The 17576-nt window shown below is 45.2% G+C and overlaps 1 protein-coding gene across 1 annotated transcript in view; it reads left to right on the top strand.

The window, feature by feature from the left end:
- LOC126173109 (juvenile hormone epoxide hydrolase 1-like) overlaps positions 1–6964 on the top strand; it is a 41895-nt gene extending 34931 nt beyond the window's left edge. The window contains exons 5-6 of the mRNA XM_049920931.1: positions 4287–4521; positions 6562–6964. Coding sequence (XP_049776888.1) covers positions 4287–4521; positions 6562–6772 — 446 coding nt within the window. The 3' untranslated portion in view covers positions 6773–6964. The remainder of the gene's footprint in view (positions 1–4286; positions 4522–6561) is intronic.
- Positions 6965–17576: the final 10612 nt, after the last annotated feature.

Genomic DNA, 17576 nt, shown 5'->3' with positions numbered 1-17576 from the left:
ACCGTTCAGTGTCTGGAACTACTGCAGAGCGACATGTGCACAGTCATCATCCTTGTAATACAGCTTTACAAGCAGAGAGCGATCCTGCGTTGAGACAGTCATGGCGAACGTCGCAGACGCGAACGGAGGAAAAGCCGTGTACGCGACGTGTTTATACCAACTTCAATTGGTCGTGCGCATGACAAGTGTTATCATTTACGTATTCTGACACATACAGCGCCATGTATTGATCAATTTTCATTCAATTTTTTTTTTCTTTTACCGTACGTTTTCCCCCCTTCTCCGATAATATTCCGTTGCAATTTAACGTCATTCTGGCCAGTGGTGTTATTTCCATAGCGTTTTGTAAGTTTAATTATATACACCAGCTGAGAAACACTTCATTCCCTGGTATTCACTTTGCCAATTTTCTATTAGAAACCGATGCAAAAAAATGTTTGTGATGTAATATCGAAAACGTTGCAGTTCCATGTATTCCTGAAAAAAACCCTCTGTATTATGAAACAGCAGTACAAAGAGATATGCATAATGTACAAATGTATGAGTACAGCTGCTTCGCGTGTCTACAACACGGTTTTGTAAACGTCCCTGTGGGAATGCCTCTTCATAGCTATATATACTGTTATAATTTTCGCCTACAGCCGACTGCGTTTCGCAGTTGAAAGTTGTCAAAAGCGGTTCCAGGTGTCAGGGATTTCCTTAAGCTGACTCGACTGTAGGAGTGTCTTAGAAATAAGGGACGAATAGAGTAAAATTTCATGCTTGATGAAGCATTTTTCCACGCATCTCAATGTTAATTAAGTCAGTGTGTAAGTATATTTGGCGGCATATGCCGATACTGTCTGCGAAGCTTATTGCGAATACAATTAGTAGAAAAGAAGTAATAAATTAAAACGTCATGCATGACGAAGCAGTTTTCACACATCTTATTGTTTGTCGTTATATCTCCTGAAGTATGAAACGTAATTACTTCTTATTCCGACTCCGATTATTGCCTGACAGTAAGGGTTATGTGTAGCAAGTTTTTTGTTTGTTTGAAATCGGTCAAGTGGTTTAGGAGATGTAGAATTATATACAGGGTGTTACAAAAAGGTACGGCCAAACGTTCAGGAAACATTCCTCACTCACAAATAAAGAAAAGATGTTATGTGCACATGTGTCCGGAAACGCTTAATTTCCATGTTAGAGCTCATTTTAGTTTCGTCATTATGTACTGTACTTCCTCGATCACAGCCATGATTTCATACGGGATACTCTACCTGTGCTGCTAGAACATGTGCCTTTACATGTACGACACAACATGTGGTTCATTCACGATGGAGCTCCTGCACATTTCAGTCGAAGTGTTCGTACGCTTCTCAACAACAGATTCGGTGACCGATGGATTGGTAGAGGCGGACCAATTCCATGGCCTGCACGCTCTCCTGACCTCAACCCTCTTGACTTTCATTTATGGGAGCATTTGAAAGCTCTTGTCTACCAAATGTAGAGACTCTTCGTGCTCGTATTGTGGACGGCTGTGATACAATACGCCATTCTCCAGGGCTGCATCAGTGCATCAGGGATTCCATGCGACGGAGGGTGGATGCATGTATCCTCGCTAACAGAGGACATTTTGAACATTTCCTGTAACAAAATGTTTGAAGTCACACTGGCACGTTCTGTTGCTGTGTGTTTCCATTCCATGATTAATGTGATTTGAAGAGAAGTAATAAAATGAGCTCTAACATGGCAAGTAAGCGTTTCCGGACACACAACCACATAACATATTTTCTTTCTTTGTGTGTGAGGAATGTTTCTTGAAAGTTTGGCCGTACCTTTTTGTATCACCCTGTGTATATATATAATCTTCCGTGCAATTCATGCAAGTTTCCTGAAAATATTCACCATCTTAAACGAAACCTAATTTAAGGATGTGACTAACACATATTTCATAACAATTTTATGTGAAATACCTGTTTAAAAATTCAAATAAATACCTATTCAGCGAAGTTTCTCCAACTGTATGGAAAACGTGTGGAGTTCTGTAACATATTACCGCTCATAAATGATTTCACACTGCACCGATACGAAATTTCCGGGTCAGAAAAGATCGAATTAAGTTTACTTTTATTGATTATTTTTTATTTGTGGTCGGAAATAACTTCGTTATCTATTTGTGACGTGCTAGCAAGTACCCCTTACGAAGGCAAACCAGTGGGTCTTCAGCAGATTTTCTTTCACAAACAGATATTTTGCTAAAATAGTTGAATCTAAATTGGGACACACCTCCAATGTTGAAGAATTTGCAACATTAGCACTCTAGTTAAAACAAGGAGTGTTGTGAATGGTGTGGAGCTATGCAGTGACTCGTCCTCTCGAGCCAGTTTTCCTCGAAGTAAGGAAATGAGCCAGTAAGATCTCTCGGCGCCACACAACATCTACGATCAATTTATTGGCGCCTTTGTGACTGCAGAGTGCAGCCAGTTAGTAAAATGAATAATGCAAATAAAAGAGGTTGATTAAAATATGAATATGTAGTTATATACACTACTGGCCATTAAAATTGCTACACCACGAAGATGTGCTACAGACACGACGACAGGAAGAAGCTGCTGTGATATGCAAATGATTAGCTCTTCAGAGCATTCACAAAAGACTGGCGCCGGTGGCGACACCTACAACTTGCTGACATGAGGAAAGTTTCCAACCGATTTCTCATACACAAACAGTAGTTGACCGGCGTTGCCTGGTGAAATGTTGTTGTGATGCTTCGTGAAACGAGGAGAAATCACGTTTTCGACCTGACAAAGGTCGGATTGTAACCTATCGCGATTACGGTTTATCGTATAGCGACATTGCTGCTCGCGTTGGTCGAGATCCAATGACTGTTAGCACAATATGGAATCGGTGGGTTCACGAGCGTAATACGGAACGCCGTGCTGGATCCCAACGGCCTCATATCACTAGCAGTCGAGATGACAGGCATCTTATCCGCATGGCTGTAACGGATCGTGCAGCCACGTACCGATCCCTGAGTCAGTAGATGGGGACGTTTGCAAGACAACAACTATCTGCACGAACAGTTCGACGACGTTTGCAGCAGCATGAACTATCAGCTCGGAGACCATGGCTGCGGTTACCCTTGACGCTGCATCACAGACGGGACCGCCTGCGATGGTGTACTAAACGACGAACCTGGGTGCACGAATGAAAAAACGTCATTTTTTCGGATGAATCCAAGTTCTGTTTACAGCATCATGATGGTCGCATCCGTGTTTGGCGACATCGCGGTGAACGCACATTGGAAGCGTGTATTCGTCATCGCCATACTGGCGTATCACCCGACGTGATGGTATGGGGTGCCATTGGTTACACGTCTCGGTCGCCTCTTGTTCGCATTGACGGCACTCTGAACAGTGGACGTTACATTTCAGATGTGTTAAGACCCGTGGCTCTACCCTTCATTCAATCCCTGCGTAACCCTACTTTTCAGCAGGATAATGAACCACTGCATGTTGCAGGTACTACCCTTCATTCAATCCCTGCGTAACCCTACTTTTCAGCAGGATAATGAACCACTGCATGTTGCAGGTACTGTACGGGCCTTTCTGGATACAGAAAATGTTGGACTGCTGCCGTGGCCAGCACATTTTCCACATCTTTCACCAATTAAAAACGTCTGGTCAATGGTGGCCGAGCAAATGGCTCTTCACAATACGCCAGTCACTACTCTTGATGAACTGTGGTACCGTGTTGAAGCTGCATGGGCAGTTCTAAACTGTACACGCCATCCAAGCTCTGTTTGACCCAATGCCCAGTCGTATCAAGGCCGTTATTACGGCCAGAGGTGGTTGTTCTGGGTACTGATTTCTCAGGATCTATGATTCCCAAATTGCGTGAAAATGTCAGTTCTAGTATAATATATTTGTCCAATGAATACCCGTTTATCATCTGCATTTCTTCTTGGTGTAGCAATTTTAATGGCCAGTAGTGTAGTAACTCCATACATACTGTAGACATGAGACTTACTGGATCGTGTCATTATTGTATTGTACGCAGGTTGGTTTCGTCGTGAGTGTCATAGTTACCAATATGATTAGAGTTGTCTGGCCTAAGGCAACCAACCTGAATTCCATATCAACGGCACTTTCACATCACTTCATGCAGCTACCTTTGTGACGCTATGGTGTGCAAAAGGCTCTTACGAAAGCCCTCAGTGTTGCTTCTTGTGTGGTCGTAATTAACGAAATAAATTGATGAAAAACTGCTCTGTGTACCCCGGAACTGATGTAAATGTTTTTCAGGAGCGGCTCTGCAAACCTCGCCGGTCGGTCTGGCTGCCTACATTCTGGAGAAGTTCTCTACGTGGACTGATGTGTCGTGGAGATCCCTGCCTGATGGTGGACTTACAAAGAAATACTCGCTGACCGACCTGCTGGATAATGTGATGATCTACTGGGTTACTAACTCAATCACTACGTCTGTCAGACTGTACAGTGAGAGCTTCACCAGGGCACAACTCGCTCTGAAGCTGGACGTGTAAGTACTCATACGATTTACTGTAGTTCGTATACGAAACAGCCTTCTTCATAATAAGCACTACTTTCACTTGTTGCCCACGAGTTTTGCATGTGTGATATGGTCACCAAAACAGCATATACACTCATGGAAATGGAAAAAAGAACACATTGACACTGGTGTGTCAGACCCACCATACTTGCTCCGGACACTGCGAGAGGGCTGTACAAGCAATGATCACACGCACGGCACAGCGGACACACCAGGAACCGCGGTGTTGGCCGTCGAATGGCGCTAGCTGCGCAGCATTTGTGCACCGCCGCCGTCAGTGTCAGCCAGTTTGCCGTGGCATACGGAGCTCCATCGCAGTCTTTAACACTGGTAGCATGCAGCGACAGCGTGGACGTGAACCGTATGTGCAGTTGACGGACTTTGAGCGAGGGCGTATAGTGGGCATGCGGGAGGCCGGGTGGACGTACCGCCGAATTGCTCAACACGTGGGGCGTGAGGTCTCCACAGTACATCGATGTTGTCGCCAGTGGTCGGCGGAAGGTGCTCGTGCCCGTCGACCTGGGACCGGACCGCAGCGACGCACGGATGCACGCCAAGACCGTAGGATCCTACGCAGTGCCGTAGGGGACCGCACCGCCACTTCCCAGCAAATTAGGGACACTGTTGCTCCTGGGGTATCGGCGAGGACCATTCGCAACCGTCTCCATGAAGCTGGGCTACGGTCCCGCACACCGTTAGGCCGTCTTCCGCTCACGCCCCAACATCGTGCAGCCCGCCTCCAGTGGTGTCGCGACAGGCGTGAATGGAGGGACGAATGGAGACGTGTCGTCTTCAGCGATGAGAGTCGCTTCTGCCTTGGTGCCAATGATGGTCGTATGCGTGTTTGGCGCCGTGCAGGTGAGCGCCACAATCAGGACTGCATACGACCGAGGCACACAGGGCCAACACCCGGCATCATGGTGTGGGGAGCGATCCCATACACTGGCCGTACACCACTGGTGATCGTTGAGGGGACACTGAATAGTGCACGGTACATCCAAACCGTCATCGAACCCATCGTTCTACCATTCCTAGACCGGCAAGGGAACTTGCTGTTCCAACAGGACAATGCACGTCCGCATGTATCCCGTGCCACCCAACGTGCTCTAGAAGGTGTAAGTCAACTACCCTGGCCAGCAAGATCTCCGGATCTGTCCCCCATTGAGCATGTTTGGGACTGGATGAAGCGTCGTCTCACGCGGTCTGCACGTCCAGCACGAACGCTGGTCCAACTGAGGCGCCAGGTGGAAATGGCATGGCAAGCCGTTCCACAGGACTACATCCAGCATCTCTACGATCGTCTCCATGGGAGAATAGCAGCCTGCATTGCTGCGAAAGGTGGATATACACTGTACTAGTGCCGACATTGTGCATGCTCTGTTGCCTGTGTCTATGTGCCTGTGGTTCTGTCAGTGTGATCATGTGATGTATCTGACCCCAGGAATGTCAATAAAGTTTCCCCTTCCTGGGACAATGAATTCACGGTGTTCGTATTTCAATTTCCAGGAGTGTATTTCACAGCTTACTTCAGTTGACTGTAGAAGAATCAGGTAATGATTCGACGTATAATTTATATATAATAGGGAAACGCAGAAAAGTCTTACTGAGAGAAAAAGTATAATCTGAAGATGTTATACAACCCGTAAACCACTGTTTGGTAGTAAAACAACCAGAACCCCTATATCCTTAGATTTCCTTTCCCCTCGCGAACGTCTTCAATGTTGGGTTATAATCCACTGAGACTCGGTTTCGCCAGACATTAAAGATAAATGGAATATTACCAAACGTTAATCGGCCAATAAGTTAGTCATTTCAATGTAAAATTCAATAGTAATCACGGATATTTGTGAACAAATTTCTAATTCTTTATGCAGTTCATTTATCTTTTTCACTCCATTCAAAACCTAGATTTGAATGTACGGAAACATGTGGTTGACTGCAGTTGCCTTCATAATTCGTTGTATCACGTATAAGAGCTTTCTTACAAAGAGAATTAATTTGTTCTTCTAGTGTTCCTAACTACACGCCGACGGCCTGTGCACAGTTCCTCAACGAGATTACCTTCGTTCCCGAGTCCATGGTTCGGGATAAAAACCGTAACCTGGTCCGGTATACCGTGCAGCCCAGGGGCGGCCACTTCGCGGCGTTCGAAGAACCCAAACTGCTCGCCGACGACGTGTGGGAGTCTATCAAGACTATGCGCGAGCAGGCGAAGAAGTAGCTGTGCCATTGGTGCCTGAAGCAAGACTGAAGAAAATGAATGGATGGGTGAATTAATGAATGTGTGTGTGCGCGCGTCGTTCTGCCATGTAACATGTCTGTTAATATTGTAAATATTAAATATATTTGTTCGATTTTTGTACGGTGCAAATCCTTTTCTTTCAGTTTAGAAATAACATTATTTTGAAATTGCCATGTCACTTTTGTATACTGAAATGAATTCCACCAATACAACCTCACCTTTCATTCCCTTCTCTGAGACTCCTGTATGAAATTACGGATTTTAAACTGGAGAAATTGCTAAAAACTTAATAGTTATCTGGTGTGCAACCCAGGCAATGAATACAAGAATTTAAGAAAGATATGTTCTGTCATTTAAAGTAATATCATAATTACTCCAATATTTAGAACTGATGATAATCACAGAGCTCAATTAAGAAACATTATAAAAATCCAAATAATACTTTTGAAGTCTTGTAACCTGATGGTTTCATAGGTGACACTGTAATAAACAATTCACTGTAGCTTTGAGAAGAGTTTTGTGAGCATATACAGTAATAATAGCTTTTAAATTCTACCAGGCGCATATCAAAGCTGCCCTTAAAACTTACAGGTTTTTCAGGGAAGCAGACTGAGGGGATTTAATAAACCGCCTTCCCTCATTTTTCTCTGTTTTTGGATATCAAATCGCACATTAGTGAATATGCTTCGATATGTAAAGCTTCAGGGAACATGTAAGATAAAGTGAACAGCGTGAGTAATTCAAAAGGTAATTTGTTTTCGTCGAGTTCCGCGAGATAATACAATCCTTTCCCTTTTCCCTTACCGTTAAAGGTATATACAAACAAGGGGACCATCAGAAGTGTAAATAAGGGATTTTGGTGGGTCTCGGATGCGTTGTAGAGGGACATGCTCTGAGTATGAGGCTATCCGCTTTTTTTAGCGACGAGCCTTGGTTTACGAGAAAATTGATTTTGAAGTTCACTTCGCGATGTAATACGCGTAACGTTAGCGTGTTCCAAACAAGTGAGCGTGGCGTAGTGTAGCGGTTAAGGTCTACAAATACGACGCTAGAGTTGCCATGTTCGGTTCCATTCCGTGTTTTTGCTTCTTTTTTAATCTGTGTAGTCAGACATTTTTCATTATATTTCACATAACATCATCAGTGTACATTGTGTGAAATTATTAATAAATATTCATTTTTGCCATAGTAATTTAGTTTTCACATCATTATTACAAAATCTTACTCGCTATCGTCTGCATCGCTTATTATTCCTTAACAGAAATCCGGATGATATTTGTCGTAAAAGCAACCAAACAATGTTTTACAGCAACAAGCACATTTAATAAAATCAGCTGTCTTGCAGGCGCATGGAATTTTTAAGAGCGATACCGGCAAACATTGTTCATTTACACTCAATGGTTTCTCTTTCATCCCTTAACTTCGATGCGTATTTGATCATATAGCGGGTGTCCAGGTTTAATGCAAAACCTGTCTGTAAAAATATACGTTACAGGGCTGCCAAAGTGGAGTACACTTTGGTCGGATAACTTTTACGGTGCAGGTGCACGCTATCCTCTGATCCACGAAGATGTGATCGTATACGGTCAGATGGTCTGCCGTCCCCACGTATCAATGATATATAGAAATTTTTCCTGTCCAACGAATGGAAGAATCGCAGATTTTAAAAAGTCTTCGTACACCAGTTTTGTGAACTTCCCTGATACCTTGCAAGACGCAATTACGTTTTTAAACGTGAGGATTAATTCATCCACTCTTTTTCTGAACATTAGGGCCAAATTTTCCCGACGGTTCCTGCATACGTAAAAATTACCAATAAGCATTTTCGTTTGTGTGCGGATTTCTTCCGCAGGTACTAACACTTCTTCCATCGTTGCACATTTTTTGGAACTGATTAACTTCGTGATCTTTCTTTGCCTGATTTTATGCTTTTGTTTAAATCATTCGACCCAAGCCAAGCTGGCCACGAAATTAAAGGTATCCGATAACAGTGGAACAGCAGCGTTCATCGTCCTTTGCTGTAAAGTTATGGCTGTCACATTCTAGTGGAAGAAATTATATTATTTTCACAAGCCGGTCTCTTCCTTACGATGTATTTGACATATATTTTGATATGATTTACCTGTTCCAAATTCTGTCTCGCTTCGACGAACCGTCGATAGGTCTCACGATCGATAGTGTTCCATTTATCTCGACGATTTCCGCCTCGTTTCACTTCCTCTTTGCATCGATATAGCATTGATTTATGTTTTAATCGAGAGACGCCGTGGGACTGCAAACTCTTTAGGCTCCATTTCGGATGAGCTACTGCAGGAGCGACTGCTCGTTCCTTGTAGGATAGAGGAAAATAGTCAAATATATTGCAAAGTAAATAGCTTTATATTATGTAGATTCGTCCGCAAGAAAGAGAACATCCAGACAAAGTGAAACTTACCGCCTCATATTCGTGCACCTCGTCTTCTTCGTTGATGTTTATTAATTCATCGCCATCGATGATCAGTCTCTCAGCCAAAGGTCTTGTATTGCGATACCTATCTCATTGCGAATTGCAATTGAATTAGCAGAGATCCTGCTGGGCGGTGTATTTGTTAGAAGATTTAAATCACGAAGCAACTTTTCGGTGTATTTGATGGCGTTAGCTATTTCGCCTCTCGATTGTTCATTCAACTCCTCTACCTCTGATGTAACTTTTTCTGGCTGCACTTCTGTAGACACACTTGGGTGGCCCGTTTGTATTCCTCGAACACGCACGGCATTAACAACGCGTTTCGAGGAACAGATGTTGAAGACAATATTACAAACTAGCGGTTTAGGAGCTAGGTCACCGCCGTTTGACTATGGCGATACATGTTCATAATACACAGAGGACTGTCCTTGCTAACTCTGCGTATTATGAAATTATATCGCCGTAGCCAAATAAAGGCGGTGACCAGGGCGATACACTGTCAGAATACAGAGTTCGCACGGGATGTCCGCGCGGACAGTCCGTTTTCTGTTTCACCGAGCGTGCACAATTTAAACTTCTTAATAATGTCACAGACTGTACACTGTTGATATTCTGAAAAATAAAATGGGAAAATGTCGGACTATTCTGAGTAAAAACAAAAGCATTACAGCGCGCAGTGGACTTCAAAATCAATTTCCTCGAAAACCATCGCCCATCGCTAAAAAAGCGGACAGCCTCAGGGAATGTCCCTCTACAACATATCCGAGACCCATCAAAATCCGTTTTTCACACTTCTGATGGTCCCCTTATAAGACAAAAATAAAAGAACACACCATGAAGAAATTGTCCAAATGCGATGGGAATCGGTAGGCTTGATGTACATGAACAGACAGATTATTACAACTAAAAAAAATTGGATGATTTAAGAGAGAGAGCTTTACAAACTGAGCAAGTCAATAAGGCGTTCGCCCAACTCTGGCCCTTACACAAGCAGCTATAGGGCTTGGAACTGGGTGGTAGTGTTGTTGGATGTCCTTCTGAGGATATCATACCAAATTCTGTCCAATTGGCGCTTTAGATAATCAAAATCCCGAGCTGGTTGGACGGCTCTGCCTATAATGCTCCAAACATTCTCAATGGGAGAGATATGACGACTTTGCTGGCTAAGGTAGGGTTTGGCAAGCATGATGACAAGTAGTAGAAACTCTAGACCTGTGCAGGCTAACATTACCATGCTGAAATGTAAGTCCAGGGTGGCTTGTCATGAAGGGCAAGAAAACTGGGCATAGAATATCATCGACGTACCGCTGTGCTGAAAGGTGCCACGGATAACAACCAAATGGATCCTGCTATGAAAATAAATGGCACCTCAGATCATCACTCTTAGTTGTCTGGCCATATGGTGGGCAATGGTTAGGTTGGTGTGCCTCTGCTGTCCAGGGAGCCCCGGCAGTTCATCGGAGTTCCGGTTGAAGTGGGACTCATTACTGAAGACAATGAGATTCCAGGCTGAAGACATATATGGAGATGCCCTGGACGACAGTGGGATACGAATCTGATTGTTTCCTGCTGTACTGCCTGTCAACTAGGAGTGATAGTTTGTGGTGCCATTTCTTTTCTTAGTAGAGGACTCACCGCTCTTTGGCAGGTTTGTGCTTGGGTACCATGGAGCCCCAGCCTTGCAACATCTTTTACCTTCTGTACTGCATGTCTATCCTCAAGCTGTTCTTTCTCCCCTCCCCTGGGGGACATGTCTGGGATGTTGTTAGAAATGTGTTCTGCATATTTGGTCGCCGAAATCAGAACAGTCTCTCCACTGTCTTTAGTGCCTTCTTTCTTTTCTCGTTACCCTTGTCCTATCCTTACTCTGCTTCAGCGCTTGAGGTTTTTCTTTTTCTTCTTCCTCCCTGTGCACTCCTGAAGGCCAGTCCATGCGTCTGACATGTAACAGGTGACTGGGTAACGTGTGATTCCCAGCTCCAGGTTGATGTAAAGGCCAGGCCTAGGGAGGGGTGACTACCTGAGCTGCTATCTTCCCAAATTGCCGATTGGTCCCTATGTCAGGTGTTCGGGAGATGTGAACAATCACCTAAGGCAGGTCCACTCCCTTGAGAATGAAGCAGCCACGTGAATGGAGCGCGCCATCGTAGATGCTGGCAGTCATGGGGATTTTCTCGCAATGAGCTGATCATCATCTTCACAGTCAATATCTACTAAACGTAAATGGAATGTATTCAAAACGGTGTTGATGTGATTGCTGGCCCTGTGAAATCTTGCTCTCCTTTATGAAATGGCACTTTGCATTCGGAGACTACTTCTGATTCTCAAGCACAACTGCTTGCAGCTTTGCTCCTCTACGGGCTAGCCTGTTTCTGTCGAGGCCCATCGAACACTGAATTCTTCCCATGGTGTTATTTACACTAGGCTGCTTGGTGGTCTGACTAGGGCAGAAATCGAAATATTCGTCTATGATCAGAGTGCCATTGCAGTCCATCAGGTAATAAAAAAAAGTAGATGCATCCTTAGTGCGCACACACACACACACACACACACACACACACACACTCTCTTTTTTTCTCACTTTTGATAGAGTGATTCTTTCTTCAAAGATCAAAGCAGGCTATGAAGTTATCACAGGACGACCATACAACCTGATGCGCAGCTACCAGTGTCATTGTAACAACCACACTCGAGAGTCCTGTCCATACCTGACCAAATATGTAACCTGTGGTAGGTATGCTCAGTAGGGCAGTTGTCTGTCTTCTTCTCACCGCCGTATCAACTGCAATGGCCACCATGTCGCCGCCTCCTGAGATTGTCCCATATATCTCAATGAGCGGGCTGTCCAGGAGATCCGGGTGAAGGAAAAAGTGCGTTACCCAGTCGCTCGCAAGTTGTTGGCAAGTCAGAAAGCCTGTCTTCTACCATCTGGCACCTGCAGTACTGTTGTTGCTGCATCTCGCTCCAGGAAATACATGGCAATGCAGACATGAGACATCAAATTTACCACGCTGGTCGGGAAATCGCCCAGCATCATGATAGCGTCCCAATCTCCTCCTCCAGCTGTGCAACAAGTCACCAAACTTTTGCCTCACAGGGCGAAATCACTTGCTACACAACCGGCAGGACAGAAAGAACAGAAGGAATACTCACACAAAGACTTCTTATGTCCCTCCAGCCAGCAAACACCTGAGTCTTCCTTTGCCAACAGGAAAGGGTCCAAGAAGCCAAGCAAAGGGAAACGGTGTTCTCCTTTGTTAACTCCGAGATCCTCTTCAACAGTATTGCTACATGATGCACTCGTCCAGCTGACCTCCATATCACCACTGTACATCACCAACTCTTTTTCTGCCTTGGACTCTGCAGACTGACAAAGAGGGACTGCTGACGTCTGTAGACCTCATGGAGCAGGATCCTCTTGCCTCTGTGCAGCGAGTCTTTGAAGGCTGGGACTCGGCAGACCCTAAGGTCACACCTCTTGATTTTTCCTCGTCATGACTCTCCTCCAATGGAACGTTCGTGGCCTTTGATTCAAAAAATAGGACTCATAGCTGCTCTCAGAATCATAGTATCTGTTTGTACTCTTAACTCCAGGAAACAAAATTGCGTCGTCACGACCGCTTTGGGTTCTCGCATTTCTTCCAAATCCAATTCGACCTTCCCCCAAGGACGGCATTCCATCTCATGGGGGTCATGCTTATCCAGGATGACGTTCATAGTCAGCCCACCTCCCTGGCTACCTGGCTCCAAACATTTGCAGTTTGCATTTTCCTTCCTCACTTGTCCTTTCCCTATGTACCATTTACATCCCTCCATCATTCGATGTCACCAGGGCAGACTTCCTCCAGCTTACTGGCCAGCTACCTCACACGTTTCTGCCACTTGGTGAATTTAACGTGCACCATCCCCTTTGGGGCCCGCACAGAACCTGTCAGAGGTGCGCTCTTGGCTGACCTTCTGAAACACCTTAACCTCATCTGCCTTAACATAGGAGCACCCATGTTCCTTTCTGACTCATTTGCACCTCTCCTACCGCACTGTTCAGCTTGCCCATCATCTTGAGTGGTCTTTTCTCTCTGACACATACTCGAGCGACCATTTCCTGTGTGCCATCCAACTGCTGACTCCTCCCCCACCTAAGCCCAAATGGCAGCTTTCTAAGACTGACTGGAGGCTTTACTCGTCCCTGTCGCCTGTCGACGAACTACATTTCCCCATTTGTGAAGGCCAGGTGGAATATCTTACAAACATTCCCCTTACCATTGCAGAATGTTCCATTCCTTGCAATTCCTCTTACCACACTGTGTCCTGGTCCCTTGGTGGACTGAGGTGTGCCACGATGCAATTCGCGCGTGGATACATACCCTCCGCGATTTTAACCGTCATCCTATAATGGCAAACTGCATTCACTATAAACAGATGCAAGCACAGTGTCATCGTGTACTTTGGGATAGAAAAAGAGCTAGCTGGATTTCATTTACTAGTTCTTTTAAGAGTTCCGCTCCCTCTGCCTTCGTGTGGACCAACCTCTGATTGCTCTCTGGGACGAAGATCCTTTCCCCAATTTCCAGCCGACAGTAGCAGATGATATCTTAGTGGACTCTATTGCTATCTTCAACACCTTGGGCCGCCAGTTTCCGGAGATTTGGAGCTCCTCTCTCTATAACCCTACCTTCGTCCATCAGAAATGATCGGAGGAGGCTCAGAATCGTGAGTGCTACAATGCCACCTTTACTATAAGGGAGCTAGATCACGTTCTTACTTCACCCCGATCCTCCGCCTCAGAGCCAGATGCTTTTCACATTCGGATGTTGCAGCACCATTCTCTTGCGGGCAAGCACTTTCTGCTTAATATGTACAACCGAATCTGTGCAGAGAGCACGTTTCCTAAACGCTGGCGCGAAGCCACTGCCATCCCCATACCTAAGCCTGATAAGAACAAACACCTTCCTTCTAGCTACTGCCCCATTTATCACACCAGCTGTGTTTGCAAGGTGATCGAACGATTCATGCCCGGCTGGTATGGTGGCTCGAGTCTCTCAGTTTACAGATCGCTGCACAGTGTGAATTAAGAGCGCACTGTTCTGCAGTTGACCATCTCGTCAGTCCATCCACCCGTGTCATCAATGGTTTTCTGCGGAAATACCAGACTGTGGCCGTGTTTTCAGATTTGGAAAAAGCCTACGACATCTGCTGGAGGTCTGGTATCCTCTGTACTCTCTACATGTGGGGCTTCCGCGGCCGCATGCCCTGTTTCCTTCAGGAATTTTTAAAAGACCGGGTTTTCAAGGTATGCGTGGGTTCTGTCTTGTCGGACTCCTTTATCCAAGAAAACGACGGGGCTCAGGACTCCGTCCTGAGCGTCGTCCTCTTTGCTATCACCATGAACCCCATAATGGCCTATCTCTTGCTGGGCATCTCTAGCTCCCTTTTCGTTGACGATTTTGCCCTCTATTGCAGTTCTGCACAGACTTGTTTCATTGAGCGGCGTATTCAGCGATGTCTCGAACATCTTCACTCATCTAGCATCGACAATGGCTTTCGTTTTTCCACTGACAAAACCGTTTCTGTGAATTTTTGACAGCGCAATTGGTTTCTTCCACCATCTTTACATCTTGGGCCTGTTTCTTCTCCATTCGTTGAAACTACGAAATTGCTTGGGCTCATGCTCAATAGGAAACTTTCTTGCACCTCCCACGTGTGTTACCTGGCGGCCCACTGTATGCGGTTCCTCAGTGTCTCCCAGCAAGTTGCTGAATGCGGATCGAAGCTGGACTGCTGGAATTGCTGCAGTCTCGTCTGAAATTTTCTGCTGCAAGTCTTGAAGACTGTTGTTTCGATACACCTAAGACGTGAGGGCTCCCCATTCAAAGTCACCGTACACTGACAGATCGCGCGACCTGAGCGGTCAGCTAAGGCCGCAACGAGACTGACCTCTGCTAACATATTTGTCGGGCATGCAGATTGTGTAAATGTGTTACAAGGTTCGGTCAGCTGTATGGGCAGTTGCTCCATCCTGCTGGAAGTAACTGTAGGTCTTTTCCTGCTCCGTTACTGCTGCCACAATTCACGTCCCATCGTATCCACTCGTCCGGGCCTCTTTTATTTGTTCCAGTCTGAATATGGAACAGTGTTTGAGAGATCAGATCTGTCTAATATAACGTTGTGTGTCAAATCCTATTTAATTTCACTTTACTTGATATTTTCTTGTCTGGTGGTGATACTACGGTCACAGCATGTAAAATCCAGAATGTTTGTCAATGGTCATATGAAAAACAGGACTATGTTGCTTCATCCATGTGCAATAATTTAATGTCCATAGGCTGTATAATTGTAGGGTAGAATGTTATGTTCTCTACATGAACGAATGAGGCGGCGAACGTATTCCGTTTGCACACATTTAAAAGAAAATGTCTAGCAGTTACATTATCATTATTATTAACTTTATTATAATTTAGCTCGGAGCTTCTAAGACAACGAGAACTAATAGTTAGCTTTACTTTTCTTGATCTTCTTATCTTACCATCTTATTAATCTTTTCAACTTATTAATATGGACCTGTTGTATTTCTATCGTCCTTGTTTTTTTTGTTGTTGTTTCAAATTCCTTTCGATTAACTGTTTAAACGTGAAATTAGCAATCAGTCTTCAATCAGTTTGTCAACCAAGTAATTGTTAGTGTCCACCAGCGACTTCATGAGATCCTCTTGGGTGTTGCTGTCCATCGTAATTTAGTTTTTCAGGTTCGCTTTCTACGGTGCGGGGTATTTTCTTGGTTAATCGTGAATCGTACACTCGTGTTATATGTCAATAAAATTTCAGAAGCACTTTCCTTGCAGTGGAGCCAAGTCGTTCCGTTCCGTTCCGTCCACGTGCAGTCTACGGTCTAGAGTCAGAATATTTAGCGTAACATCTACACTACTGGCCATTAAAATTGCTACACCAAGAAGAAATGCAGATGATAAACGGGTATTCATTGGACAAATATATTATACTAGAACTGACATGTGATTACATTTTCGCGCAATTTGGGTGCATAGATCCTCAGAAATCAGTACCCAGAACAACCACCTCTGGCTGTAATAACGGCCTTGATACGCCTGGGCATTGAGTCAAAGAGGGCTTGAATGGCGTGTACAGGTACAGCTGCCTATGCAGCTTCAACACGATATCACAGTTCATCAAAAGTGGTGACTGGCGTATTGTGACGAGCCAGCTGCTCAGTCACCATTGACCAGACATTTTAAATTGGTGAGAGATCAGGAGAATGTGCTGGCCAGGGCAGCAGTCTAGCATTTTCTGTATCCAGAAAGGCCCGTACAGGACCTGCAACATGCGGTCGTGCATTATTCTGCTGAAATCTAGGGTTTCGCTGGGATCGAATGAAGGGTAGAGTCACGGGTCGTAACACATCTGAAATGTAACGTCCACTGTTCAGAGTGCCGTCAATGCGAACAAGAGGTGACCGAGACGTGTAACCAATGGCACCCCATACCATCACGCCTGGTGATACGCCAGTATGGCGATGACGAATACACGCTTCCAATGTGCGTTCACCGCGATGTCGCCAAACACGGATGCGACCATCATGATGGTGTAAACAGAATCTGGATTCATCCGAAAAAATGACGTTTTGCCATTCGTGCACCCAGGTTCGTCGTTGAGTACACCATCGCAGGCGCTCCTGTCTATGATGCAGCGTCAAGGGTAACCGCAGCCATGGTCTCCGAGCTGATAGTCCATGCTGCTGCAAACGTCGAACTGTTCGTGCAGATGGTTGGCGTCTTGCAAACGTCCCCTTTTGTTGACCCAGGGATCGAGACGTGGCTGCACGATCCGTTACAGCCATGCGGGTAAGATGCCTGTCATCTCGACTGCTAGTGATACGAGGCCGTTGGGATCCGGCACGGCGTTCCGTATTACTCTCCTGATCCCACCGATTCCATATTCTGCTAACAGTCATTAGATCTCGACCAATGCGAGCAGCAATGTCGCGATACGATAAACCACAATCGCGATAGGCTACAATCCGACCTTTATCAACGTCGGAAACGTGATGGTACGCATTTCTCCTCCTTACACGAGGCATCACAACAACGTTTCACCAGGCAACGCCGGTCAACTGCTGTTTGTTATGAGAAATCGGTTGGAAACTTTCCTCATGTCAGGACGTTGGAGGTGTCGCCACCGGCGCCAACGTTGTGTGAATGCTCTGAAAAGCTAATCATTTGCATATCACAGCATCTTCTTCCTGTCGGTTAAATTTCGCGCCTGTAGCACGTCATCTTCGTGGTGTAGCAATTTTAATGGCCAGTAGTGTACATCTATACTGCGCAAG

The sequence above is a fragment of the Schistocerca cancellata genome, chromosome 1 (genome assembly GCF_023864275.1).
Source record: "Schistocerca cancellata isolate TAMUIC-IGC-003103 chromosome 1, iqSchCanc2.1, whole genome shotgun sequence".
NCBI lineage: Eukaryota > Metazoa > Arthropoda > Insecta > Orthoptera > Acrididae > Schistocerca > Schistocerca cancellata.
This window is presented reverse-complemented; position numbering and strand designations above follow the sequence as displayed.